This window comes from Dasypus novemcinctus, chromosome 19 (assembly GCF_030445035.2).
Source record: "Dasypus novemcinctus isolate mDasNov1 chromosome 19, mDasNov1.1.hap2, whole genome shotgun sequence".
Classification (NCBI taxonomy): Eukaryota; Metazoa; Chordata; class Mammalia; order Cingulata; family Dasypodidae; genus Dasypus; species Dasypus novemcinctus.
The window spans coordinates 52,583,604-52,605,911 of record NC_080691.1 but is presented as its reverse complement, the minus strand read 5'-3'; the positions used below and the strand labels follow the sequence as shown (position 1 = coordinate 52,605,911).

The 22,308-nt window shown below is 54.5% G+C and overlaps 1 protein-coding gene across 8 annotated transcripts in view; it reads left to right on the top strand.

The window, feature by feature from the left end:
- ARVCF (ARVCF delta catenin family member) overlaps positions 1–22,308 on the top strand; it is a 66,233-nt gene that overhangs the window by 3,250 nt on the left and 40,675 nt on the right. For 2 of the 8 annotated variants that reach the window (XM_058281842.2, XM_058281836.2), the window contains exons 1-2: positions 2,242–2,425; positions 7,800–7,853. Coding sequence is in view for 2 of the 8 variants with exons in the window: in XM_071209933.1 (XP_071066034.1) it covers positions 7,800–7,853 (54 nt within the window). In the remaining 6 variants the exon portion in view is untranslated. Of the gene's footprint in view, positions 1–1,892; positions 1,910–2,241; positions 2,426–7,799; positions 7,854–22,308 lie in introns of those variants that run through there. The other 6 variants (XM_071209933.1, XM_071209932.1, XM_058281838.2 and 3 more) reach the window with 5 other exon arrangements.

The following is a 22,308-nucleotide window of genomic DNA, read 5'->3' as shown; positions in this document are numbered from 1 at the left end:
CCATCTCACCTGTGGGCCTCCAGGAACTCAACAGGCCAGGTACTTGTGGCCTATGGGCAACTGACCCATGCCTGATATACCATCCTCCCTCCCCACCACCCAGCAGTGGGAAACTTGCTGGCCAGTGCCAGGGATTTCCTTCTGTGGCTGCTGGACCTTGTGGGGACAAGTAGGACATGTGGCTGGGGGTGAGTGACTGTGCCTGGGGTCTGGGGCCAGCTACCACAGAGGAGTAGGGCCACAGAGTGGCCAATTCCTTGCAAGGAGAAGACAGTCACACATTGGTCTGACAGAGGTTCAAATCCTATGCTGCCATAGACAGAAGGTGGCCCTGAGCCAGCTCCTACCTCCAGCCTCACCCCCTCCCCATCTTTCAGAGGCTCACTGATATTCTCTCCAGCTCTTTCACCACTGGCCCGAGGCTGGACAACATTGGGGGCTGGGGCAGACAAGGCCAGATCCCAAGCCCTGGGATCTCGGGGCTGGAAGAGTGGCTCACTGCCACTGGTGTCTGATTGCACACATCCCCACATGGAGAGCTCACTACCTCCTGCAACTGTGGGAAAGTTTACCTCACATCCAGATGTAACCTCTTCCTCCCTGTGTGCTTCCCTACAGAGGATAGGGAGGGTGAGAGAGAGAAAGAGAAGACTGGGCAAGAGGTGGAGTCCATCTCCTTGGTTCTCGGTTCCTGACCCCAGCCTTCTCTCATGGCAGGGGTCTGACTAGCCTCCTGTCTTGGCACTATCCACAAATGTGCGGGGAGGGGGCCTTGCTGGGCTGGAGGGCCTGCTGAGGAGCTGGGCTGCACTGGGAGGTCCAGCCCTAATGGACACAGCCCAGCCTGCCCCTCCTGACATTCCCGGCTTCCACATTTTGATAATATGTGGCAGAGCGTGTGGGGCTCACTCAAGAAGCAACGGGACCCTCGAGCTAATTAAATCCACTCCTAAACGGAGGAAAGAGAGCCCCGCCCCCCAGCCCACCCAGCAGCTGCCCATGGAAACCAGGACAGCCTTACTCCAGGGCAATGTCCCTAGGCCAGGGACACAAAAGGGCTTCACATCAAGTGCCAAACTCCAGTTGATTGGTCAGGGCTGCCTGGCTCTGAGACGCTGCTGGATCGACTTGCCATGTCTGCCAGGGCACAGGTGGCCTCATGGTGGTATGAGTGGTGAGTCCTTGCCCCGGAGCCATTTCACTTTCTTGGTTGTGGTTAGGGTGAACATGCTGGACCCCCTGATGTGGGAAAATAGGTCACAAGAGTCTGGTTCCAGGCCAAGAATCACCAGCATTAATATCTTCTTGGTCATGGTCACTGACCATGGAGAACACTCCAAACAGCACGGGTGTCCCCACTCCACAAATGGAGCAGAGCTAGCTGAGGCTGTAGTCACATGTGCCCTGTGTCACTGCGGGATGAGGTTGGGGTCTCCACCTGCTAGGGAAGGTGATCTATGTACCACTCAGCTTGCCATGGCTAGAGCACTGTGGCCTGTGTCCATGACCCCAGGTGTTTGGAGGAAAAAGGGGACCAGCTGAGAGCTGTTGGGGTGCGATGGAGGAAGTTGGTGGAAGGGCAGTCTGGGCCCAAGATGTCAGTGGATTCAAGTTTGGGGGTTTCTTCCTACCCTAGGAGACGCTACCACCCCTTTCACCCCCTCTGCCCCCACCTTGCTGCGCCAAAGCCGCATCCAGCACCGGCTGAAGGAACCCTGGAGTGAGGGGCCAGGTGGGAAAGCCCACAGACCCTGGAGTCAGAGGGACTGTGTTGGAGTCCCATTGGCCTCAAATCAAGTGACAGCCTCTCTGAGCCTCAGGTTCCCCATCTGGAAAAAGAGGACTGCAGCCGAACTCCCCCCTCGCGGGCTGTGTGTGGAATTCGAGTTGATGGCGACAGCGGGGCAAGGTAAAATATACCTGCGAACTGGGGGTGCTGAGGGAGAGTGGCGTCGAGATCGGAGTCCAGGGAAGGGGCGCCGGGGCCGGCGGTCAGGGACGTCCTCGGAGGGCGGCCGGGAGGAGGCGGCCCCGCGGTCCCGTAGCCAGCGCCGCAGCGGTGCCGGCAGGTGCCGGGCCCTGGGCCCCGCCGCGCCCGGGACGGACACGCCGCGCGCCCAATGGCAGGCCGTCGCCTCCCCGCTCCTGTCCAATTGGCGCCGGTTGCCGGGCCCGGCGGCCAATGGGAAAATTCGAGGTGGGCGGGGTCGGGCTGGAGCGCGGCGCCCGCGGCTTGGGACCCGCTTTGCGCACGGGCTGGGCTCGGGGCGCAGCGCTGGACCCGGGAGGGGCAGCCCCGCACCGCCCGGAGCTGCGGCCCCGCGGGCAGCGACCCGCGCAGCGCCCCTGGGAAAAGGCGGGGTCCTCGGGAACGCCTGGCGGGGCACAGGGGCCGAGCTGCGGAGCCGCCCAAGCTGCTTTCCAGGTAAGCGCGGGGCGGGAGGCGGGGCCCGAGATCCGAATCGGGATCCGGGACAGGCGGGACCCCGACGGGGGTCGGAGCCGGGGACTCAGGCCCGGGCTGGGGAGGGGATTATGGCAGTGCCGATGGACAGGGTCGGAGTCGGGCTCCGAAATGGGCCGGGGGTGCGGAGCCGGGGGGCCGAGAGGTCACTGTCCAAGAAGGGCCCGGGGTCGGAACCGGGGTGGGCCGTCGGAGCTGGGATGGGGCGGGAACTGGCGGCCAGGATCGGGGAGGGAGCCGGGGTTGGAGTCCGAGACCAGGGCCCGTGCCTCCCCCCGCCTCTGGCCGCGTCGCAGCGCCGGACACCCCGGGCCAGCGGGGACGGGTCCCTTTGTGCGTCGCCTCGGTGGCCCTGCCCCGCACCGCGTGCCCCCGGCCCAGACACGGCCAGTTCCTCAGCCTATGTCCGCGCGGCAGGACGCTCAGAGGCCTGGGAGCATGGAAACTTTCCCTCGCCCCCCACCCGGGGCCAGGTCCAAGGAACTTGGCAGGGGCCAAGGGACTGTCTGTGCACTGGTCGCTGCTCCCACAGCCTAGAGGGTCAGGCATGGAACCAAAGTCTGGGGTCTTTGCCTGGGGGCCCTTTGGGCATCCCCCTTTACCCCCTCCCCTCTGCCCCTGTGCCTCTGACCTGGCCAAGAGGGCCTTTCCCAGGCCCAGGTATTTCCTGGGCCTGGCCATTAGGGGTGTACTGAGCTCGGTTTCCGGGTGATTCTCCCTGGGCAAGCTTGGTGAAGCCTGCTTCCCGGCTCTTAATTCTTAAGTAATTCAATGTCAGGTACTTCTGTCTCACCGTTCACAACACACAAGTATTCTATCAGAGTGAACGAGGCTGCGCTCCCTTTTCTCTGTAAGACCCAGGCATATCTAGAAACGAGGGAAAGAGGTACCCTAACAAGGTTCACAAGCCCAGGGGGTCACAAATGCCACACCACTTCTGCATCCCGCTCTGCTCACCGTGCAGGGCCCAGGGCAGGTCCGGATTTCTAAACCTAGAGGGCCAAGCGATGCCAGGGCCAGTGCTGGTGCCTATTGGGGAAGCCTCCCCGGATGGGGACAGGCCTGGGTCCCCTGGGAGCCCTTGGCCCATCAGGGCAGGTGTTCCCTGCCCTGTCTCAACCTGGGACAGTGGTGGGTGCTGGGCACAGTTAGGTACGGAGCAAGCGATCCAGGGCTCTTGGTCCGGCCACAGAGTGGGGGCTGGGTGTCGGGGATGGTGGCACCTGCCTCTGGTCCCTCTCCCCACTGCACCCCTTCCCCTGGGTCTGTGTCTGCCAGTACCTGTCACAGTGCTGGCAAGGTGGGCTCACCCAGCGCAGGGATTCACATTCTGAGCCAGTGAGGTCAGGTGTCACTGAGGGTCCAGCCCCAGCCCAGGCCCCCCAGCTCTCCCTACTGACCGAAGCTTGGGTCCCCGCCCCATCTGCGCTGCTGGGGGACCCATCGGTACAGGCTGGTGACTCCCTCCAGAAGCGGCACCTGGCTCTCTTCTGTATCTGCGAGACCCAGCGGCATTTCTAGCAGGGTAGATCAGTGGCTCTGTCCCCCTGTGGGCTGCCCAGGGATTCAGGGTGGGTTCCCTGCACCCCATTCCCTCCAATAGATGGGTCTGTGGTGGGGGGACAGGGACGGCAGTGTTCCACTTACCCCTCGAGGAGCCAGGAGCTCCTGTCCCTGGCACTCCAGAGCTCTGTCGCATCCCCTGGCCCGGGGCAGGAAGAGGGCCCACTCTGCAAATAGGTCCAGCGACAGAGGGTGGCGTTCCGAGGGCAAGCCATGGGAGATTCTGAGGTAGCTCGATGAAGGGACTTGTTCTTTGGCTGCCAGCCTCGATCAAGACGCCCCAGTACTGGGAGTCAGCCTTGCCCACTTGGAGGGCTACTCACTGCGGCCAGTGGCACGGGGCACAAAGCCAGATCCAGAGCTAGGGATGCCCACACGCTCCCCTCCTCCCTCCACTGTCAGGCACTACGCCCCCCCCCCAGTGGCCTCTGACAAAGCAGAGAGGAGCCGAGTGTGGCCACCAGAGGGCAGCCGGGAAAGGTCCAGCCCAGCCTGCTCCTGCTTCCTCCGGCTGCCTGTTAGGGTACAGAGCCAGGGAGGGGCCAGGTTTTGGGGGCAAGATCCCCTCAGTGCCTCTTACGACCCATGGGCTGGATGGTTGGTGGTTAGCGCACAGGCTGGGGTGGGGACGGGCTCCTGTAAGAAGGACCCCGGGCGTGTGGGCCTCTTTCAGGGTGGCCTCCCCCAGGCCAGGCCCTGCCACTCGCCCAGGGGGTCCCGGCGTGGACTCTGAACTGCCTGCGGGAAGGATGAGGCCCGGCCCCCCGGGGGAGGCTGGAGCTTTCCCTGCCTGGTGGCTGTGTCTGGGAAGCAGAGAGTGTGGCAGAAGCGAACACACCCTCTCCATGTGCCCGGGCGGCTGGCGGCCTGGGTTGGCCCGTGTCCTCCCCGCCTCCTGCCCCGACCACAGCCCTCATGCCCGTTGGCCCCCGCTGGAACGCCCCTTCTGTCAGGATCTCCCCACGGCCCCACATGGCTGATCTCACCCTCTGCTCACTGAGGGAGCGCCAAGGCTCCAGGAGGACAGCCACGTGCCCAGGCCACACTGCCGGTGAGCCCAGACACCTCCTGCCCCGGCGTTTGCGGTAGGCTCTGTTTGTGGTGCCAGTCTTCTTTGGCCTGGCGTGTGCTCGTGAAAATGGTCTCCAAGGACTGAGCCGTCTACGGGTCTTCGGCTCAGGGGTCCAGCCAGCCCTCGTGGCCCCGCCTGAGCCCCTGCAGTCATCTATTGGGCAGCCCGCATGGTAGGCAGGACTCCATATCCCACGCTTTCCCAAAACCTGGGGGGGGGGCGTGGTCTGTGGGTTGTGGGCAGAGGCCAGAGGAGACCCGTTCCTGGGGAGGGGTCCAGGTGGGGGTAGAACAGGGCTGGTGAAGGTAGGTTCACACCCCTCCCCGGGGACCCATCCTCATTTGAGGGTAATGGGGGGCAGCTGCTTGGGCAGCCCTGAGGCTCCTGGCACCAGGTCCTTCTCCAGGCGGTGACCCCTGAGCCAGCAGCCTGTCCCCTGGGAGTGTTGAGGGGGTCTCTCCAGGACGCGTGGCCCCACCCCTGGTCATAAAGCCTCTCACTGGTTCTGCCTTCATGAACACAAGTGCCACTCTGAGTCCCTCTGTCATACCCCCCTCCCGCAAAATCACTGCCGTGATGGACACCTGCAGGCCAGAGGCCCAGACCTCCAACCCATCGCCACCCTCCTCCCAGGCCCTCTCGCTCCCCTGCCCCTCCCCCTGTGGAAGCCCTCCCTGAACCCTCCCAGCCCACAGACCCCCTGAGCCATTGGCTCTCCCACGCGTTGTGCAGGTCTCAGCCTGGCCACGTGCTGCTCTTGTGGCTGCTGGGTTGGGGGGAGCCAGGGTCAGAAAGGCCTGGGTTCCAATCCTGACCCAGCCGCTGCCTCACTGCGACTCAGTTTCTCTATCTGTAAAGCGTGGACGTGAGCCTATGTCAGGGCACTGCAGGGACTTGGCGAGATCCTGAGGTGCACCCAGGGCTTGCGAGCCCCTGACGATTATCAGGACTGAAAAAACCAGTCCCGCGTTTCTTAACGGGCAGAACGTCGTGAACATCTCGGCCTAAAGCAGAAGCGCGGTGCTCAGAGCAAAAGCCCACTCCTGAGCTTCCTGCCCCAGAGGAGGAACCGTGTCTCCTCTGCCTGAGGGGGTGGGGTGGCCGGGGGACCCTCGACCTTGCCTGCCGCTGTGACAGGCAGCCACGTGCATAGGCCCACGTGTGCACACGGCACACGCACGCTGCCTTGTCCGGTGACACCCCCACCATGACCCCCGCCCGACACCTGGCCAGCACCCCACTCCCACGTGAAGCCCCTCCCCATGATGAGGGGGCAACTGTGAGGCAGGGAGACCCACCCTGGACCTCGTCCATAATGGGAGATTGGACAGAGGCTCGGAGCAGCCTGGAAAACACTGAGGCGCCGAGGGGGAGATGATCCTTTACCAACGCCACCCCCGCCTCAGAGGGGGCCCCCACCCACGGCCCAGGCCCTCTCCACCTGTCCACGCTGTTGCATCTTTCAGTTTTCATTTTTACAACATAAACACATTTCTGGCAACATCCGTGGCCTAGACAGAGTGAGAAGGAACGTGTCCCCGGGGCCGTCAGCCTAGCCGGGAAGCTGTGGGGTTCCCTCATCTCCACAGGGGGCTGCAGGCCGGATGGGACCCAGGTACCTCCCTGTCTACCCTCCAGCCTGTACACTGTGAGCGCCCGGGGCTCCTGGAACAGGTCACGACAGACGGTCCCTCCTGGCCATTGGTTCAGGGCCTGCCCGCCCGGGTCCCTCCTCATTGGCTCTGATGCCCCCAGGGATACCAGAAACTGGAGGTCCAGGCTGCCTTCCTGGAAGGGTCACAGACTCAGGGCTGGCTCAGGGGAGTCTCAGGAGAGGTGGAGGGCACCAAGAAGGGTGCCCCTGTGCATGGAGTTCTCCCTGCCGCCTCCTGGTTTATCAGGATGAAACACACCCAGCCTTCAGGAGGGGTGAAGGACAAGGCATCCATCCACAGGTTTAGGTGTTACGCAGCTTTGCACTATCACACTTTTTGAAGGACAGTCAACAGCCTTAGAAGATGTTCCCATGTTGGAGATTTGGACCCGAAGGGTATCGGGAATGAAAGAAAGAGAAAAAGGAGAGTGAAGGAAAGAGAAAGAAAGAAAGAAAGAAAAAGAATGGAAGAATGAGAGAGCTGGGATCAGGGGGCCTGCAAGTAATGACTCCTCAGACAACTTTATTGTTTACAAGGGGCTCTCTATGTACCCCAGTCTACGGGACAACGAGCAGCAACAAGCAGTTAACTATTAGCATTACTAAGGAACTTAAAAAATCTTATCTCAAGGCACAAAGTCTAAATGTTCTATTTACTACAAAAGGTATGTGCTCATCTTTTCTTTCAGCCTTTAACAGCTTCATCCTGTTTGCCGGGAACTCTTAATTACCGCATACCTTAGGGTGCAAGCATAGCCCTGGAAACAGCACGTCTTCCTAGTGAGACCACTGTGCCTCAGTTTCCAACACTCCCAAGGAGCAGTAATGGCCAGCTGCTGATGTGGCCCATGCCCGCCACGTGGGGACAGGCCCATGCACACCTGTGTGTCATCACTGGGCAGCCAGGGGTATGGCAGAGCCACCATGGGGAACCCCACCCAGGAAGCAATCTAGGCTGTCATGCCCAGCTGAGTTCCCCTTTGTCCAGAAAAGAACTTTCCCTGGCCAGGCATGGCCTCACGCAGTGCCCCTGCTTTCCCCTGCAGGAGCCGGAGCCGGCAGGCTGGGTTTCAGGACATGCTGACCTCCCCTCGAGGCAGGTGAGTGACCTGTGGCCAGCTGTTTGGCCTGGGAGTCCTCCCCTGAGTCCCCCCCCAATGCAGGACAACAGAATGCCCCATGGGCCTGTTGGGCACAGTCCACAGAAGGAAGGATGGTAGGCCCTGGGCAGTGTGCACTTCTAGTGTGCAATCCCTGGGCAGGCAGAGCCTCTGGGCTGGGTGTGGACAGCAGCCATCAGTTTAATGTCAGGCTTGAGTTGTGGGCCGTGTGTGCGTGTCTGGCCAGCATCCCCTGGGTGAGCAGAGTCTCCGGGCTGGGTGTGGACAGAAGCCATCAGTTTAATGTCAGGCTCAAGTGCCTGGCAGTATGCGCTTCTGGTCAGTAACTCCTGGGCAGGCAAAGCCTCTGGGCTGGGTGTGGGCAGCAGCCATCAGTTTAATGTCAGGCTTTAGCCCCGGGCGTTGTACATATCTGGTCACAACCCCTGGGCAAGCAGAGTCTTCGGGCTGGGTGTGGACAGCAGCCGTGGTTTCATTGTCAGGCTCAAGCCCAGGGCAGTGTGCTTCTGGTCAGCATCCCGTGGGCAGGCAGAATCTTCAGGCTGGGTGTGGACAGCAGACATCCGTTTAATGTCAGACTCAGGAGGTGGGGCCAGCTGGCCAGATTGCTTGTCCGTGACAACCAGAAGCAGGACCATCGCTGGGCCTGATCGCCATTGAACTTGCCTCAGACACTATCCACCACCCTGTCCAGTGTTGGCAAAGGTCAACACCCAGCTGGGGATGGCAGTATCCTCCTGCCCGAGGAGGCCAGAACCTGCCAGCAGGAGGCATGGGTGGGCCCACCCACTGGGGCACCTGTTGGAGACTCTGAGGCCAAGCGCAGCCCAGGGAGGGGCACATACACGTCATCTCAAAGGACCACGGAGTCAAGTTCCTTGGCTTTGAGGGCCACAGGCTCTCTGTCGACAGAGGACAAGGGTGGGCACAGACTGCGAGCCTGGCCGTGACTGCCAGGGACTAGAGTTTGCTGACCCGTGACCACCAGGGTTGCGGCGCTTATGGATTCTGTTGATTCCAGCTCCTGCCAAGTGAGGCCTCGAGCTCAGGAATTCTGGAGGGGGCCTCCACTTGTGAGCACCTCCCCGAGCCCGTGGAGCCAACGTGGTGGGGGCACGCTGCCACTAGGGCAGGGTAGGAGGCCCAGTGGCTCCCTGTGAGGGGTGGAAAAGCATGGCCTGCTGGGACCCTGTCTCGTTGGTTTTGCCATAAAGGCTGACCCAGCTGTGTGGCCAGGCCTGAGAGTGGACGTTGCCCCTCCCTGGCCAAGCTTGGTCTGCACGGGTGCTCGGCCGGCCCCTGCCCTGTGGACTTGACACCCAGTGTGGAGGACCTGGCTTGAGCAGGGCTACAGCAGGTCTGTAGGACAGAGGGGATGGGCAGGGCTGCCCTGCCCCCTCTTGCCTTTTTCCATTGGTGTGGGAAACTGCCAGCTGGGCCAGAATGGTGGGTAGCAGTGGGGGGGGGGGCTCCGTTGGCATGAGGCTGAGACTGGCACCCCTTTATCACCCCCGTCTCACCTCACTCACTGGGATTTGCAACCACGTCAGGCCCAGCCCTGTCCTCAGGGAGCCCCCAGCTTGGCCGGACAGAGACACCAGTGGCCCACCGTGGAGTTGCAAGATGGTGGTGCCAGGCAGGGCCCCCCACCCAATCTGGGAAGGGGGAGCCAGAAGGGGGGGGAGGGGTGACACTGATTGCCGGCCCCAGGTGAGAAGTGTTGTGAGGGGCTGGGGTGCCCTTTCACCACAGGCCATGCCCACACCGAGAAACCCACCCCGCCTGTCCTCTAGGGGACCCTGCCTTCCTCCTCGGCTTGCATGCTACCCTCCCTACCCCCCAGCGTGGAGGGCCTGGCACCCTTGGGGCTCGGCTGTGTTTCTCAGTACTGAAAGGAATCTTTATATACTAAAGATAGTAATTCTTGACCTACCCATGTGCTTGAGGAAGTTTTTTCTCAGCCTTTTAATTTTTGTTGACAGTGTTTTATAAGACAAAAAGTTTAAAGCAGCTGTAGGTTTACGAAAAAACCACACAGACACTAGAGAATTCCTGTATCCCACCCCCACGCTCAATTTTACATTGGGGTTGTTTTTTTAAAGATTTATTTATTTATCCCCCCCATAGTTTGCACTCGCTATCTGCTCTCTGTGTCTGTTCATTGTGTGTTCTCTGTGCCTGCTTGTCTTCTTTTTAAGAGGCACTGGGAACGGAACCCGGGACCTCCCATGTTGTAGGGAGGCCCCCAATCACTTGAGCCACATCTACTCCCTGCTTGTTGTGTCTCTTATTGTGTTTCTTCATTGCACCATCTTGATGTGTCATCTCGTTGTATCAACTTGCCGCATTAGCCCATCATGCCAGCCTGTCAAATCAGCTTGCTGTCTTTCTTGTCCTCTTTAGAATGTCCTCTTTAGGAAGCACAGAAATCGAACCTGGGATCTTCTGTGTGGTAGGCGGGCATCCAAAGGCTTGAGCCACATACACTCCCCTACATTGGGTTTTTGATGTTCAGAAATTTTTAATATCTGCTGGCCAAATCTATGAGATTTTCCTCTTTTAAGGAGCCTGTTGTCTTATGTGGAGATTTTCCTAGCATGTAACCCAAATCACACACATACATCATTTCTTACCACTATTCCCAAATCTTATTTCTTACACCTTAAGATTTCATTGGCCTCGAGTTTATTTTGACATAGGTGCAAGGTGAGAATTGAACTCTATTTTTATGGTTATAGGTGAACTTCTTCTTTGCTATTTCCTGTGACTGGAAATTAGAAACGTCTTGTCATCATGTCCTTGGTTTGGTGGTGAACGCCGGCAGGCTCTCAGTTGTTAGCTGGTACCCCCTGCTTTCATTTTTAAATGTGTATGTGTGTGTTTGTATGTTGTCCTCTTGCTCCAAATTTGCTTCAGAAGTCTTGGTTTTCTTCTTATGGATTTATTTCTACAGAGGTACATTGGCCTCACTTTGTCACGTTCTCCTGCCTGGGGTCGTTGCTGTGCCCACTTTTAGCTCGCCCTGTTTGGGAAGTGCCGCCCCCTCTCTACACTGGTGTTGCATCTAGCCTCAGGTTTTCTGGGTTCACTGTGTTTCAGGGTTCTCATAGCTGCTCTGAGCGCCCCCGTTTTCTGAGAACAGAGTCTGGTTCCTAGTGTGGTATGGTCCCTTCAGAGGCCTTCAGAGTGACCCAGGCCTCCTCGAGGGCACTGGCTTTCCAATGCCACGAGCTGGCTGCAAGCTGGTGCCGTGGCCAGGCCCTCGGCCCCTGGCCCTGAGCTGCCCTTCCTTGTGTGGATGACGCCCCTGCCCGAGCGACTTTGCCACTCACCAGCGTGGGGTGACCTGGCCTTGTCTGTCAGGCTCATGTACTCCTGCGTCCTAGTGACGTTAGGTCCAGTTACCAGGGCAAGGAGCTCACTCTTGGCTCGTGAGTGCTTCAGCTTTGGGGGGCTTGGTGGATGGGCTGAGCTCTGCAGACCTGCCTGCCACTGAGGGGGGGGCTACCCTCAGCTAGGGCGTCCGGGGACCCCTGTAATTGAACCCATGGGTCATTCCTCGGCAAGGGTGACGAACGAAGAGTGAGTCCAGGGTTGTGGCCCTCCAAAAGTGCCCTGAGCCCTTTCCCATGCCTGAGCCCGTTCTTTTCAGGAGCGGAAGGAGAAAGAACATTCTGCGTGGCAAGGCTTTGCCACTCACCAGCTGTGGGCTGTGGACAGTGTTCATACCCTGCCAGGCCCCATGAAGGGCTGAGCAAAGGAGGTGTTCCACACCTGGCCACTCTGTCAACGGTGTGAGTGCCACGCCACCTCCTACGTCATCCTCCCACCGTGCCACGTCCCATGGTGCCACTTCCCACACACTGCCTCCCAACACACCGCCATTCCACCAAACCCCCTCCCACGAAGTCACATCCCACCACACCACCCTCCTGCTGCTCCTGACCCCTGTCCCATCGTTCTCCCGCCACACTGCCTCTTGCCACGTCACCCCTACTCGGGATGAGGTGTGGCTGGCAGTTCCCAGCATGGCCTGTGGGTGTGGTGCCAGCCCGGAAAGTCCCGCAATGCCGAGGGCCCCAGACAAGAGTCCCTTGCTGTGCTCCGTTCGCGTGCTGTCCCGGGTGCGTGCTAGCAAAGGCCGTGTGAGTGTCTTGCCTGTCCCCTCCTCTGCATGGACCCTGGCCTCTGCAGGCTCCAGCCTCATCCCTGCCCCTCAGCTCACCTCTCCAGGCCTTCCCTTGGGCCTCTCATGGTCACTCTGGTCATATTCCACCTCGCCCATTCCTTGGACTCACTCTCCACACATTGTCGTCTCCATGTCCCCTGGGATCTGCCTCTGAACACCGCCCCCCTGCCTGGACCACCCCTCGATCCCTCACTTGGGATCTCTGGGAGTATGTCATCTTGGCCTTTTGAGGCAGTGGGGACACCCCTGTAGGAACCGACCCCCGCAGCTCAGATTGGGAGAGCCCGTGGCTGAGGCCTCTCGCCCGCAGGCTGACCCGTGCCCACAGGCTGACCTGTGCGTTTGGCTGCCACATCAGGGTGGGAAAGCCGGAAGCTCAGGGCACCCCGCCCTTCCACGGCCCATCTTGCCGAGCTGGCATGTTGCAGATCACACATTTGGTGTTTCAAATGTGGTTTTAGTTCAGCTTTTGCTTTCAAGCTATTTTCACTCTCCCCCACCCTCAAAATCCTAATTAGGTCATTGATCCACGTGAAAGTACTTGCTGCTCTCTGCATTTTATAAGACAGTGGAGTTGTAGAAGCAGCTCCTCCAGCTGGGGCTTCCGCTGCGAGGGGCCTGGAGGGAGGTACTGGGTGCCCCACAGCCCAGTGGGCTCCCTAATCTCTCTGGCCAAGAGAAGGGGACCAGACCTGGACACGGTTCCTGGAGGGACTTGTAGCAGATGGAGCTTACCCCTGCACCAAGTGTACATACAGATGGGGAAACTGAGGCTTGGGCCACTCAGGCAACTGAGAGGGCCAGGACGGGGCACGAAGGTATTGGTGAGGGGCAGGGGTCTCAGTCCCGGGCAAGGCCCATCCTTCACAAGGTAGCATCTCCCTTGACAGGGTGTCTACCCTCTGCCACTCTAGGCCCAGGGACAAGAGCATGGCCTGTACCTCCTGGGTCTGGCTGGGCTGCTCGAGAGGCCGGATGAGGGGGACGTGAGGCAGAGCCCGTGGGCTGAGCAGATGGGTGCCAGATGATCATTGCGCTGGCACCCACCTTGGATTCTTGATTTTTTTTTTTAATTATAGAGGAATATGGGCTCATTCATGGAAAATATGGAAGATAGAGGAGAAGAAGGAAAAGGAAACAAATGGTGTCAGTCACACCTGCAGGAGCCCCGTCTGCCCAGTGATCTCAGCCCTCAGGGGTGTGGTTTCTGCTTGTGTGTTTTTATACACGGCGTGGGTTTTGAGCCTATGCTACCCTCGCGTTACCTGTTAACCTTGCTTGTTCGTCCAGGTGCCTTGCAAACGGTGGATGCCACGCTTCACCCACTGATCCCTCCGGCCCACCCCACCCCATCTGCCTTGTCCTGCCCTGGGACCTCTGCCCTTGCAGGTGGCCATCTGGGATGGCTTTCCCCAGACTTGCCCATGGCCGATTCACTCTTTTCCCTGGGCTCTGCCTGGCGCTCTCAGGCTGAGAGCTTGAAACACATCCCCCATTGGACGTTTGGGTCATTTCCCACTCTTCCCCATTGCCAAGGCCACTGGAGTGAATAGGTCATGCCCAGAGCTCTTTCAACTTTGGGCTCGACCTTGAATTGCAAGCAAGGGAGAGCCTTGATGGGGACTTCCAGATAAGAGCAAAGCCTGGGAGAGCAAGCCAGAGACAGGATCCCGGTGGCCTGCACAGGGGGCCAGATGATCCAGGGAGCCAGACTTGCAGGGAGGTGTTCTGCCCAGCAGTCCTCTGTTTCTCATCTGTAAAGTGGGGGTGCCTGGACCCCTTTATGGCAAGTGTGTGGTAATTGCTCCTGGGGCTGTGCCGAGGGACCTGGGTGACCTCAGGGCTAGGCTAGTCCCCCCTGAGCCTCTGCAGGTGCTGTGCACATTAGGTGTTCAAGAACCCAGGTGATCCCAGGCCAGGCTGGTCCCCACTGAACCTGTTGTGGGTGCTGCGCACAGTAGGTGTTCAGGAATCTGGCTGATCCCAGACCATGCTGGTCCTCACTGAACCAGCTGTAGGTGCTGCAAACAGTAGGTGTTCAGAAAACTGGGTGATCCCAGGCCAGGCTGGTCCCCACTGAGCCTCTGCAGACTCTGCACACAGTAGGCTCTGGGGCCTCCCCATCAGCCTCTGTCCTGCCAGCATCTTCCAGCCGATCATCTCCTGATGATCAGTGCCCCCTATCAGCAAGGTCTCCCTGCACACACACTCCTCTGGGCCTAGCCAGATCCCTGTGTGAGTTGGGAAGCCTGGCTGTGCGAGCTCTCCTCTAGGTGATCTCCTGGGGGGGGGGGTTCCCCAGGTAGATTCTGGCAATAAGAGTTGTCCCTGAGAGGCAAGTCTGTCTTGCACACAGCTCCTAGCTCCCTCCGGCCCTGCTTGGAGGTACACAGGGGTGGGGGCCCCAGGGGTCTGCTGAGGGTATCAGCTCGTACTTTTGGGGCATGCCATGGGCCCCCCAGTCCACCCAGCCTGAGTGACAGTGGGGAAACTGGGAATCCTATCCAGAAGGCCGTATAGGGTGGGGCGGAAGTGGTGGAGAAGGCGGGGGGCAGGGGAGGCGGGGACACAGTGAGATGTAGGGGTCCAGGGGAAGATGGGGCTTGTGATGTAGGAATGAGGGTGCAGGGGGAGATGGGGTTGTAGTGGAAGGGTAAGGGGTACAAGGGGAGATGGGGGTTATAGTAGAGAGATGGAGGTTGTACTATAGGGGTGAGGGGTGCAGGGGGAGATGGGGTTGTAGTGGAAGGGGAGGGGTGCAGGGGAGATGGGGTTGTAGTGGAGGGGTGAGGGGTGCAGGGGGAGCTGGGGTTGTGATGGAGGGGTGAGGGGAATAGGGGTAATCAGGGACGGTAGCGCATGGGTGAGGGGTGCCAGGGGATTGCAGTGGTGAGGAGTGCAGGAGAGAGCAGGATGCATGGAGAAGCAGGCACACAGGAGGGAGGGGCAGAGGTGCAGGAAAAATGGGATCCAGGGAGGCAAGAGCTGCAGAGAGAGGTAGGGACAGGCATGCCGGGGAGGCCAGTGGGTGGGTGGAGGCCCCGGGACCCAGGCCCAGGGTCAGGAACAAGGAGAGCATGTTGTAAGCACCCAGCCACACTGAGCTTCTCTTGGAGGGAAGCTGTCGGGAACGGGACTTTCCAGAACACTCTGGAAAAGAGCAGGCCATGGACCCCCCAGTCAAGGGGGCACCGACTCGAGCCCCATCTGTTCCCCTCCTGCCCCAGGAGGGGCCAGACTTATTGCTACCCAAAAGGGCAGACATCCTGTGTGGGGCATAGGGGCAGGTGCAGGCATGGCCAGGAGCCCCTCCCCCCCACCCCGGGACTCCCACCTTCCAGCAGGGGCTTCTTCCAGCCCCCCTGTTCCCATAGCCCCAGAGCCACCTGGATCAGGAACTTGGGAGAGAACAAGACCGTCTTCCCTCTCGGGCCACATGGTTCCAGTGTGGGCGTTTTATGTTGGGGAAACTGAGTCTCAGCAGAGCCAGCACCCAGGCAGGCGTTCCCAATTTTCTTGGTGACATTTCTCTGGCATTTGTCCACCCACGGGGAGCAATTGCTTGTGATGAGGCTAATTCTGTGACTGTTTGCGTTTGAAGAAGTAATTCCAGACGTTTATTTGCCAAACCTTTGAAACAGGCGTTGGGTAATTTTTAATTTAAACCTTTAGGCGGCATAGACTTTTGTCTTCTCAGACCTGGGTGACTTCGGGGCTGCTGGGGCAGGGGGATGGGGTGCGCGATGCCTCGGGGACTTGGCACAAGGAAGGAACCCGTGAGGGCTTGGGTCTCCAATGTCCCAGGGACACAGTGACATAGGCAGGCAGCTGGGCATGTAGGCTGGCATGGTCCCTTGGCTCCTGGTGACTGTCCCAGCCCCCCCCCATCCAACTTAGTCCACTCAGAGCCCCTTCTGCCTCCACTGATGGGTGTGTGCCTCCCAGAGGCACCATTGCTTTTGCAGGGCTGGAGTGACCCTGGATCTGAGCGTCAGTGCCCCTGGGTGGAAGGGAAGGCGGGACATTGTGCAATGGTGGGGGGCTGCTTCAGCCAGGGTGACCTGGCCTGATCCTTTGGCCCACTCCATCCGCAAATATTTACCCGGCTCCGGAATCCTCCCAATTCCTCACAGCCTCCAGGGTAAAAGCCACACCAGGTCCCCGTGACACAGCCCAGCTGCTCACTCTGCCTGGGTCACTCGCAGCTGCTTGGGGCCCTCTCTGTGCAGCACCCACCCCCTTGCACCCTTAATGTGGCAGGGTCCTCCTTAGCCTTCGTGAACACAGCACTCCACCTCCTGACCTCCCTCCAGTTTCCTGCAGAAACCAACCTCCACCAGGGCACGTGATGCATCCAATTCTTGGGGGCAGCCATGGGGTGGGGGAAGCAGTTTGTTGACTGTGGCACTGTTTCTCCAGCTGCTGGTCCTCGCTTCTGTCCATCCCTTCCTCCCCTCACACTGGAGAGACAGATTGTGCACCTGGCACCTGCCAGGTACTCGTCTGGCTCCTTGTAATCCAGCAGAGGCCAGGGAGTCTGCCTCCCTCTGTGACTTCAGGTCCAGAAGCAGTGGTGGTAGAAGGTTCAAGTGTATTGTAAATCTGTCTTGCCTGTGCAGAGAGGCCTAAGAGCTGGTAGAGGCAGAGCAGCAAACTCCACTGTGTGATCCTGGGTTCATGGTTTAATTTTCTATATCTTCCTTCAAGCCTGTCCTCTCTGAACCATAGCAATTAGAAATTTCTCTCTTTCTGACATATGCCAGGCTGCCACAGATACACACTATTTTTGTCCCTTCAGTTTCCATATTTTGTTGGTTATTTCGGTGGGAATCTTGGTTTGGGGATATAGATGCCTCTGTGCTTACTTTTTTTTTTTTTTAGGTGTGTCCTGGTTTAGTCAGATTTATTCTATTGTTTTATAATGAAAGTATTTTAAGGCTAAGAATTTACCTCTGATTACAGCTTTGGCCACATCCCATAAGTTTTAGGTATGATGTGTGCATATATTTTTTCACTGTTTCTAATTGGTCAACTCTGTATTCTTCAATTTTTATCTTTGGCCTAATATTTATTTTGCAATTTCTAAGTGATTACACTAAGGGAAGGCTCTTTTTAAAACATTATAATAATCATTTAAATAAATGGAATGTTTGTAGGTTATATTTGTTTCATTTTCACATGTTATCAAAGATTGTATCCTTTCAGAATTGACACTTTCTTATTGCTTAGAAAAACTCTTTTTGTTTTGTTTTATTTTACAAATATTTTGTGGACACTTAGAAGTTTTTTTAAAATTAGGATACAAGATTAGATGTATGTTGTTTCATCATTGTGAATTCCCTTCTCTTTTTATATTTTGCCACATCTGCTACATTATTATCTATCTAACCATCCAATGATCCATCTATCATCTGTCTATCCATGTCTACCTTTTTTCTGAACAATTGAATGTAGGTTGTTTACATCATGCCTTTGAACATGTAATCCTTTTTTTTTGATAGACTATTTTTAGAGCATGGTAGGTTTACAGAAAAATAACACAGAAAGTACAGAGTCCCCATAAGTGCTCCCCAAAACACACGCAGTTTTCTCTATTATTAACTGTTTGCATTAGTGTGATACCTGTCTTTCAATTGATGAACCAATATCACTATAATTATGTTATTAACTCAAGTCCATACTTTACATTAGGGTTCACTCTGTGTTGTACAGTTCTATGAGATTTTTTTTAAAAATTTACTTTGGTAATATATATATACAACATAATATTTCCCATTTTAACACCTTTCAAGTATACAAGTCAATGATATTCATCATATTCACAATATTGTGCTACCATTACCACCATCCATCGCCAAGTTTTCCATCACCCCAAACAAAAACTCTGTACCTGTTAAGCAATAACTCCCAATTCCCAATCCCTACCTAGTAATACATATTCTAGTTTCTGACTCTGTGAATTTTTGTAATCTATTATTTTCTTATAAGTGGCATCATACACGGAAACGGACTTGGCCCAGTGGTTAGGGCGTCCGTCTACCATATGGGAGGTCCGCAGTTCAAACCCCGGGCCTCCTTGACCCGTGTGCAGCTGGCCCATGCGCAGTGCTGATACGCGCAAGGAGTGCCCTGCCACGCAGGGGTGTCCCCCACGTAGGGGAGCCCCACGCGCAAGGAGTGCGCCCCGTAAGGAGAGCCGCTCAGCGTGAAAGACAGTGCAGCCTACCCAGGAATGGCGCCGCCCACACTTCCCGTGCCGCTGACGACAACAGAAGCAGACAAAGAAACAAGACGCAGCAAATAGACACAGAGAACAGACAACTGGGGGAGGGGGGAAAATTAAATAAATAAATAAATCTTAAAAAAAAAAATAGGGGAAACGGACTTTGGCCCAGTGGTTAGGGTGTCCGTCTACCATATGGGAGGTCCGCGGTTCAAACCCCGGGCCTCCTTGACCCGTGTGGAGCTGGCCATGCGCAGTGCTGATGCGCGCAAGGAGTGCCGTGCCACGCAAGGGTGTCCCCCGCGTGGGGGAGCCCCACGCGCAAGGAGTGCGCCCGTGAGGAAAGCCGCCCAGCATGAAAAGAAAGAGCAGCCTGCCCAGGAATGGCGCCGCCCACACTTCCCGTGCCGCTGAGGACAACAGAAGCGGACAAAGAAACAAGACGCAGCAAATAGACACCAAGAACAGACAACCAGGGGAGGGGGGCGGGAATTAAATAAATAAATAAATAAATCTTTAAAAAAAAAATGTGGCATCATACAATGTGGTCTTTATATGCCTGGCTTATTTTATTCACCATGATGTCTTCAAGGGTCATTCCTTTTTATGGCTGAATAATCTCCCATTGTATGAATAGACCACATTTTGTTTATTCATTCTTCCATTGATGGAAATTTGGTGTGCTTCCACATCTTAGCTATTGTGAAAAATGCTGCTATGAAAACTGGTGTGTACAAATATCTGTATGAGTCCCTGCTTTCAATTCAATAGGCTATATACATTTAAGAGGGATTGCCAGGTCATATGGTAATTCTGTTCTTAACTTTCTGACGAATGACCAAAATGTTTTCCATGGTGGCTGCACCATTTTCATTTCCACCATCAGTGCACCAAGGTTCCTATTTCTCTGCATTACTGCCAATGCTTGTTTTCCTTTTTAAAAAAAATTGCCATTCTAATAGGCGTGAAGTGGTATCTCATTATGCTTTGATTAGCATTTCCTTAATGGCTAATGATGTTGAGCATCTTTTCATGTGCTTATTGGCTATTTGATTATCTTCTCTGAAGAAATGTCTATTCAAGACTTTTCCCATTTTTAAATTGGGTTTTTGTCTTTCTGTTGTTGAGTTGTAGGAGTTTTTTATATATTCTAGATATTAGACCTTTATGAGAGGTACGGTTTCCAAGTATTTTCTCATATTCTGTAGGTTGTTTTTTCACTTTCTCAGTAGTGTCCTTTGATGCAAGAAGTTTTTAAGTTTGAGGAAGTCCAGTTTATCTATTTTTTTCTTTTTTTGCTCATGCTTTTGTTGTGAAGTCTAGCAATCCATTGCTAATACAAGGCACTGAAGATTTTCCCTTGTGTTTTCTTCTAGTTTTATAGTTTTCTTTTATTTAGGTCTTATTTTCCCCCTTCCCCTTCCCCCCCCCCCCCTGCTGTTTTTGCTGTGTCCATTCGCTGTGTGATCTTCTGTGTCTATTTCTTTTTTTATCTTTTCTTCTCCTCTAGGATTCACTGGGATGCAGTCCTGGGGATCTCTGATGTGGAGAGAGGTTCCATGTCACTTGCACCACCTCAGTTCCTGGTTTCTGTTGCACCTTTCCTTGACTCTCCCCTTCGTCTCTCTTTTGTTGCATCATCATCTTACTGTGTGACTCATTTGCGCAGGCACTGGCTCTCTGTGCAGGCACTGGCTCACTGCACAGGCACGCCTTTACCAGGAGGCCCCAGGGATCAAACCCGGGCCCTCCCATATTGTAGGCAGAAGCCCAATCACTTGAACCCCATCTACTTCCCTTATTTAGGTCTTTGATCCATTTTGAGTTTCTTTTTAAATATGGTGTGAGATAGGAATCCACTTTCATCCTTTTGCATGTGGCTATTCAATTTTCCTAGCAATTTTTCTGGAAGAGACTGTTCTTTCCCCAATGAATTGACTTGATGCTGTTATAAAAAATCCATTGTGAGAATTTCTGAATTCACAATTCTAGTCCATTGATCTCTGTCTTAGTTTGCCAGGCTGCTGTCACAAATACCACACAACGGGTAGGGTGAGACATCAGGAATGTATTGGCTCATGGTTTTGAGGTTAGAGGAAGTCTAAAATCAGGATTTTGGCAAGGCTTTATTTCTCCTTGAAATCTGTAGTGTTCTGATGCTGGCTACTGGCAATCTTTAGGGTTCTTTGGCTTGTGTCACTGCCACCCGTTACATGGCAATATCCTCTTCATTCTGTTTTTTGAGACTTCTAAGTTCTCCCTATAAGGTCTACATTATTCCAGATTATGACCCACACTGCTTCATTTGTGCCACACCTTAACTTAAACAATATCTTCAAAATGTCCTATTTACATTGGGTTCACACCTTTGGAGTCATGGATTAAGATGAAAGACGTATGTTTGCTTGGGGTACATAATTCAATCAACCACAGTTTATATGTCTTTCCTTGTGCCAGTACCACACTATTTGGATTACTGTAGCTTTGTAATAAGTCTCCCCCCACCCCAAGATGGCTACCCATTTGGGAGGCAGTCACTCAACTGCTTGAGCCACATCTGCTCCCTGCTCATTTATTTTTGCTCATTGTCTGCTCATTGTTTTTGCTCATTGTCTGCTCATTGTCTTTTTTTCTCATCTGTCCGTTATTTTTTTTTCTTGTCTGCTTGTTGTTTATGCTCATTGTTTTTGCTCAATGTTTGTTTGTCTTCTTTAGGAGGCACCAGGAACTGCACCTGGAACCTCTCATGTGGGAGGTGGGCACCCAACTGCTTGAACCTCATCTGCTCCTGTAATAAGTTTTGAAATCAGGAAGTGTGAATCCTCTAACTTTGTTCTTTTTCAAGATCATTGTAGCTATTCAGAGCCCTTTCCCCTTTCATATGAATTTGATTGACTTTTCCATTTCTGCAAAGAAGACGATTGGAATTTTGATTGGGATTGTGTTGATTCTGTAAATCATTTTGGGTACTATTGACCTCATCACAATATTTAGCCTTCCAGTCAGTGAACTCAGAATGTCCTTCCATTTATTTAGGTCTTCTTGTCTTCTTACAGCAATGTTTTATAGTTTTCCATTTTTAAGTCCTTTACCTTGTTGACTAAATTTATACTTAGATATTTGATTATTTTAGCTGCTATCGTAAATAAAATTCTTTCATTTACTCCAGATTGTTCATTGCTAGTGTATAGAATCACTACTGACCTTTGCATGTTGATCTTGTACCCCACTACTTTGCTAAATTTGTTAGCTCTAGTATGTTTTTTTGTGGATTTTCCAGGATTTTCTATATGTAGCATCATGTCTTCTTTAAATAGGGAAAGTTTTACTTCTTCCTTTCCAATTTAAATGCCTTTTCTTTTTCTTGCCTAATTGCTCTGGCTAGACCATTCAGTACAGTGGTGACAGTGGGCATCCTTGTCTTGTTCCTAATCTTAGAGAGAACTTTCAGTCTTTCACCAGTGAATATGATGTTAGATGTAGGTTTTTCATGTGTGCCCTTTACCATGTTCAGGAAGTTTCCTTTTATTCCTAGTTTTGTGAGTTTTTTTATCATTGAATTTTGTCAGATGCCTTTTCTGCATCAATTGAGATGAATATGTTTTGTTCCTTTATGCACTTAATATGATATAATATACTGACAGACGTTGTTATATTAAACCACCCTTGCATTGTGGGATAAATCCCACCTGGTTGTGGTGTATAGTCCTTTTAATGTGCTGTTAGATTTGAATTGCTAGTATTTTCTTGAGAAACTTTGCATCTATATTCATAGAGTTATTGGTATATAATTTTCTTGTCTTGTATTGTTTTTATTTGGATTCATTTTTAGGGTGATGCTGGCTTCATAAAAGGAATTAGGAAGTACTCCCTCCTCTACAATTTTTTAAACAAGTTTGAGCAAGATTGGTGTTAATTTTTCTTTGAGTGTTTGGCAAAATTCTCTACTTAAGTCTGGATTTTGTATTGGAAGTTTGTTTGGTTTTTTTTTTGGAAACAGTTTTATTGAAACATAGTCACAA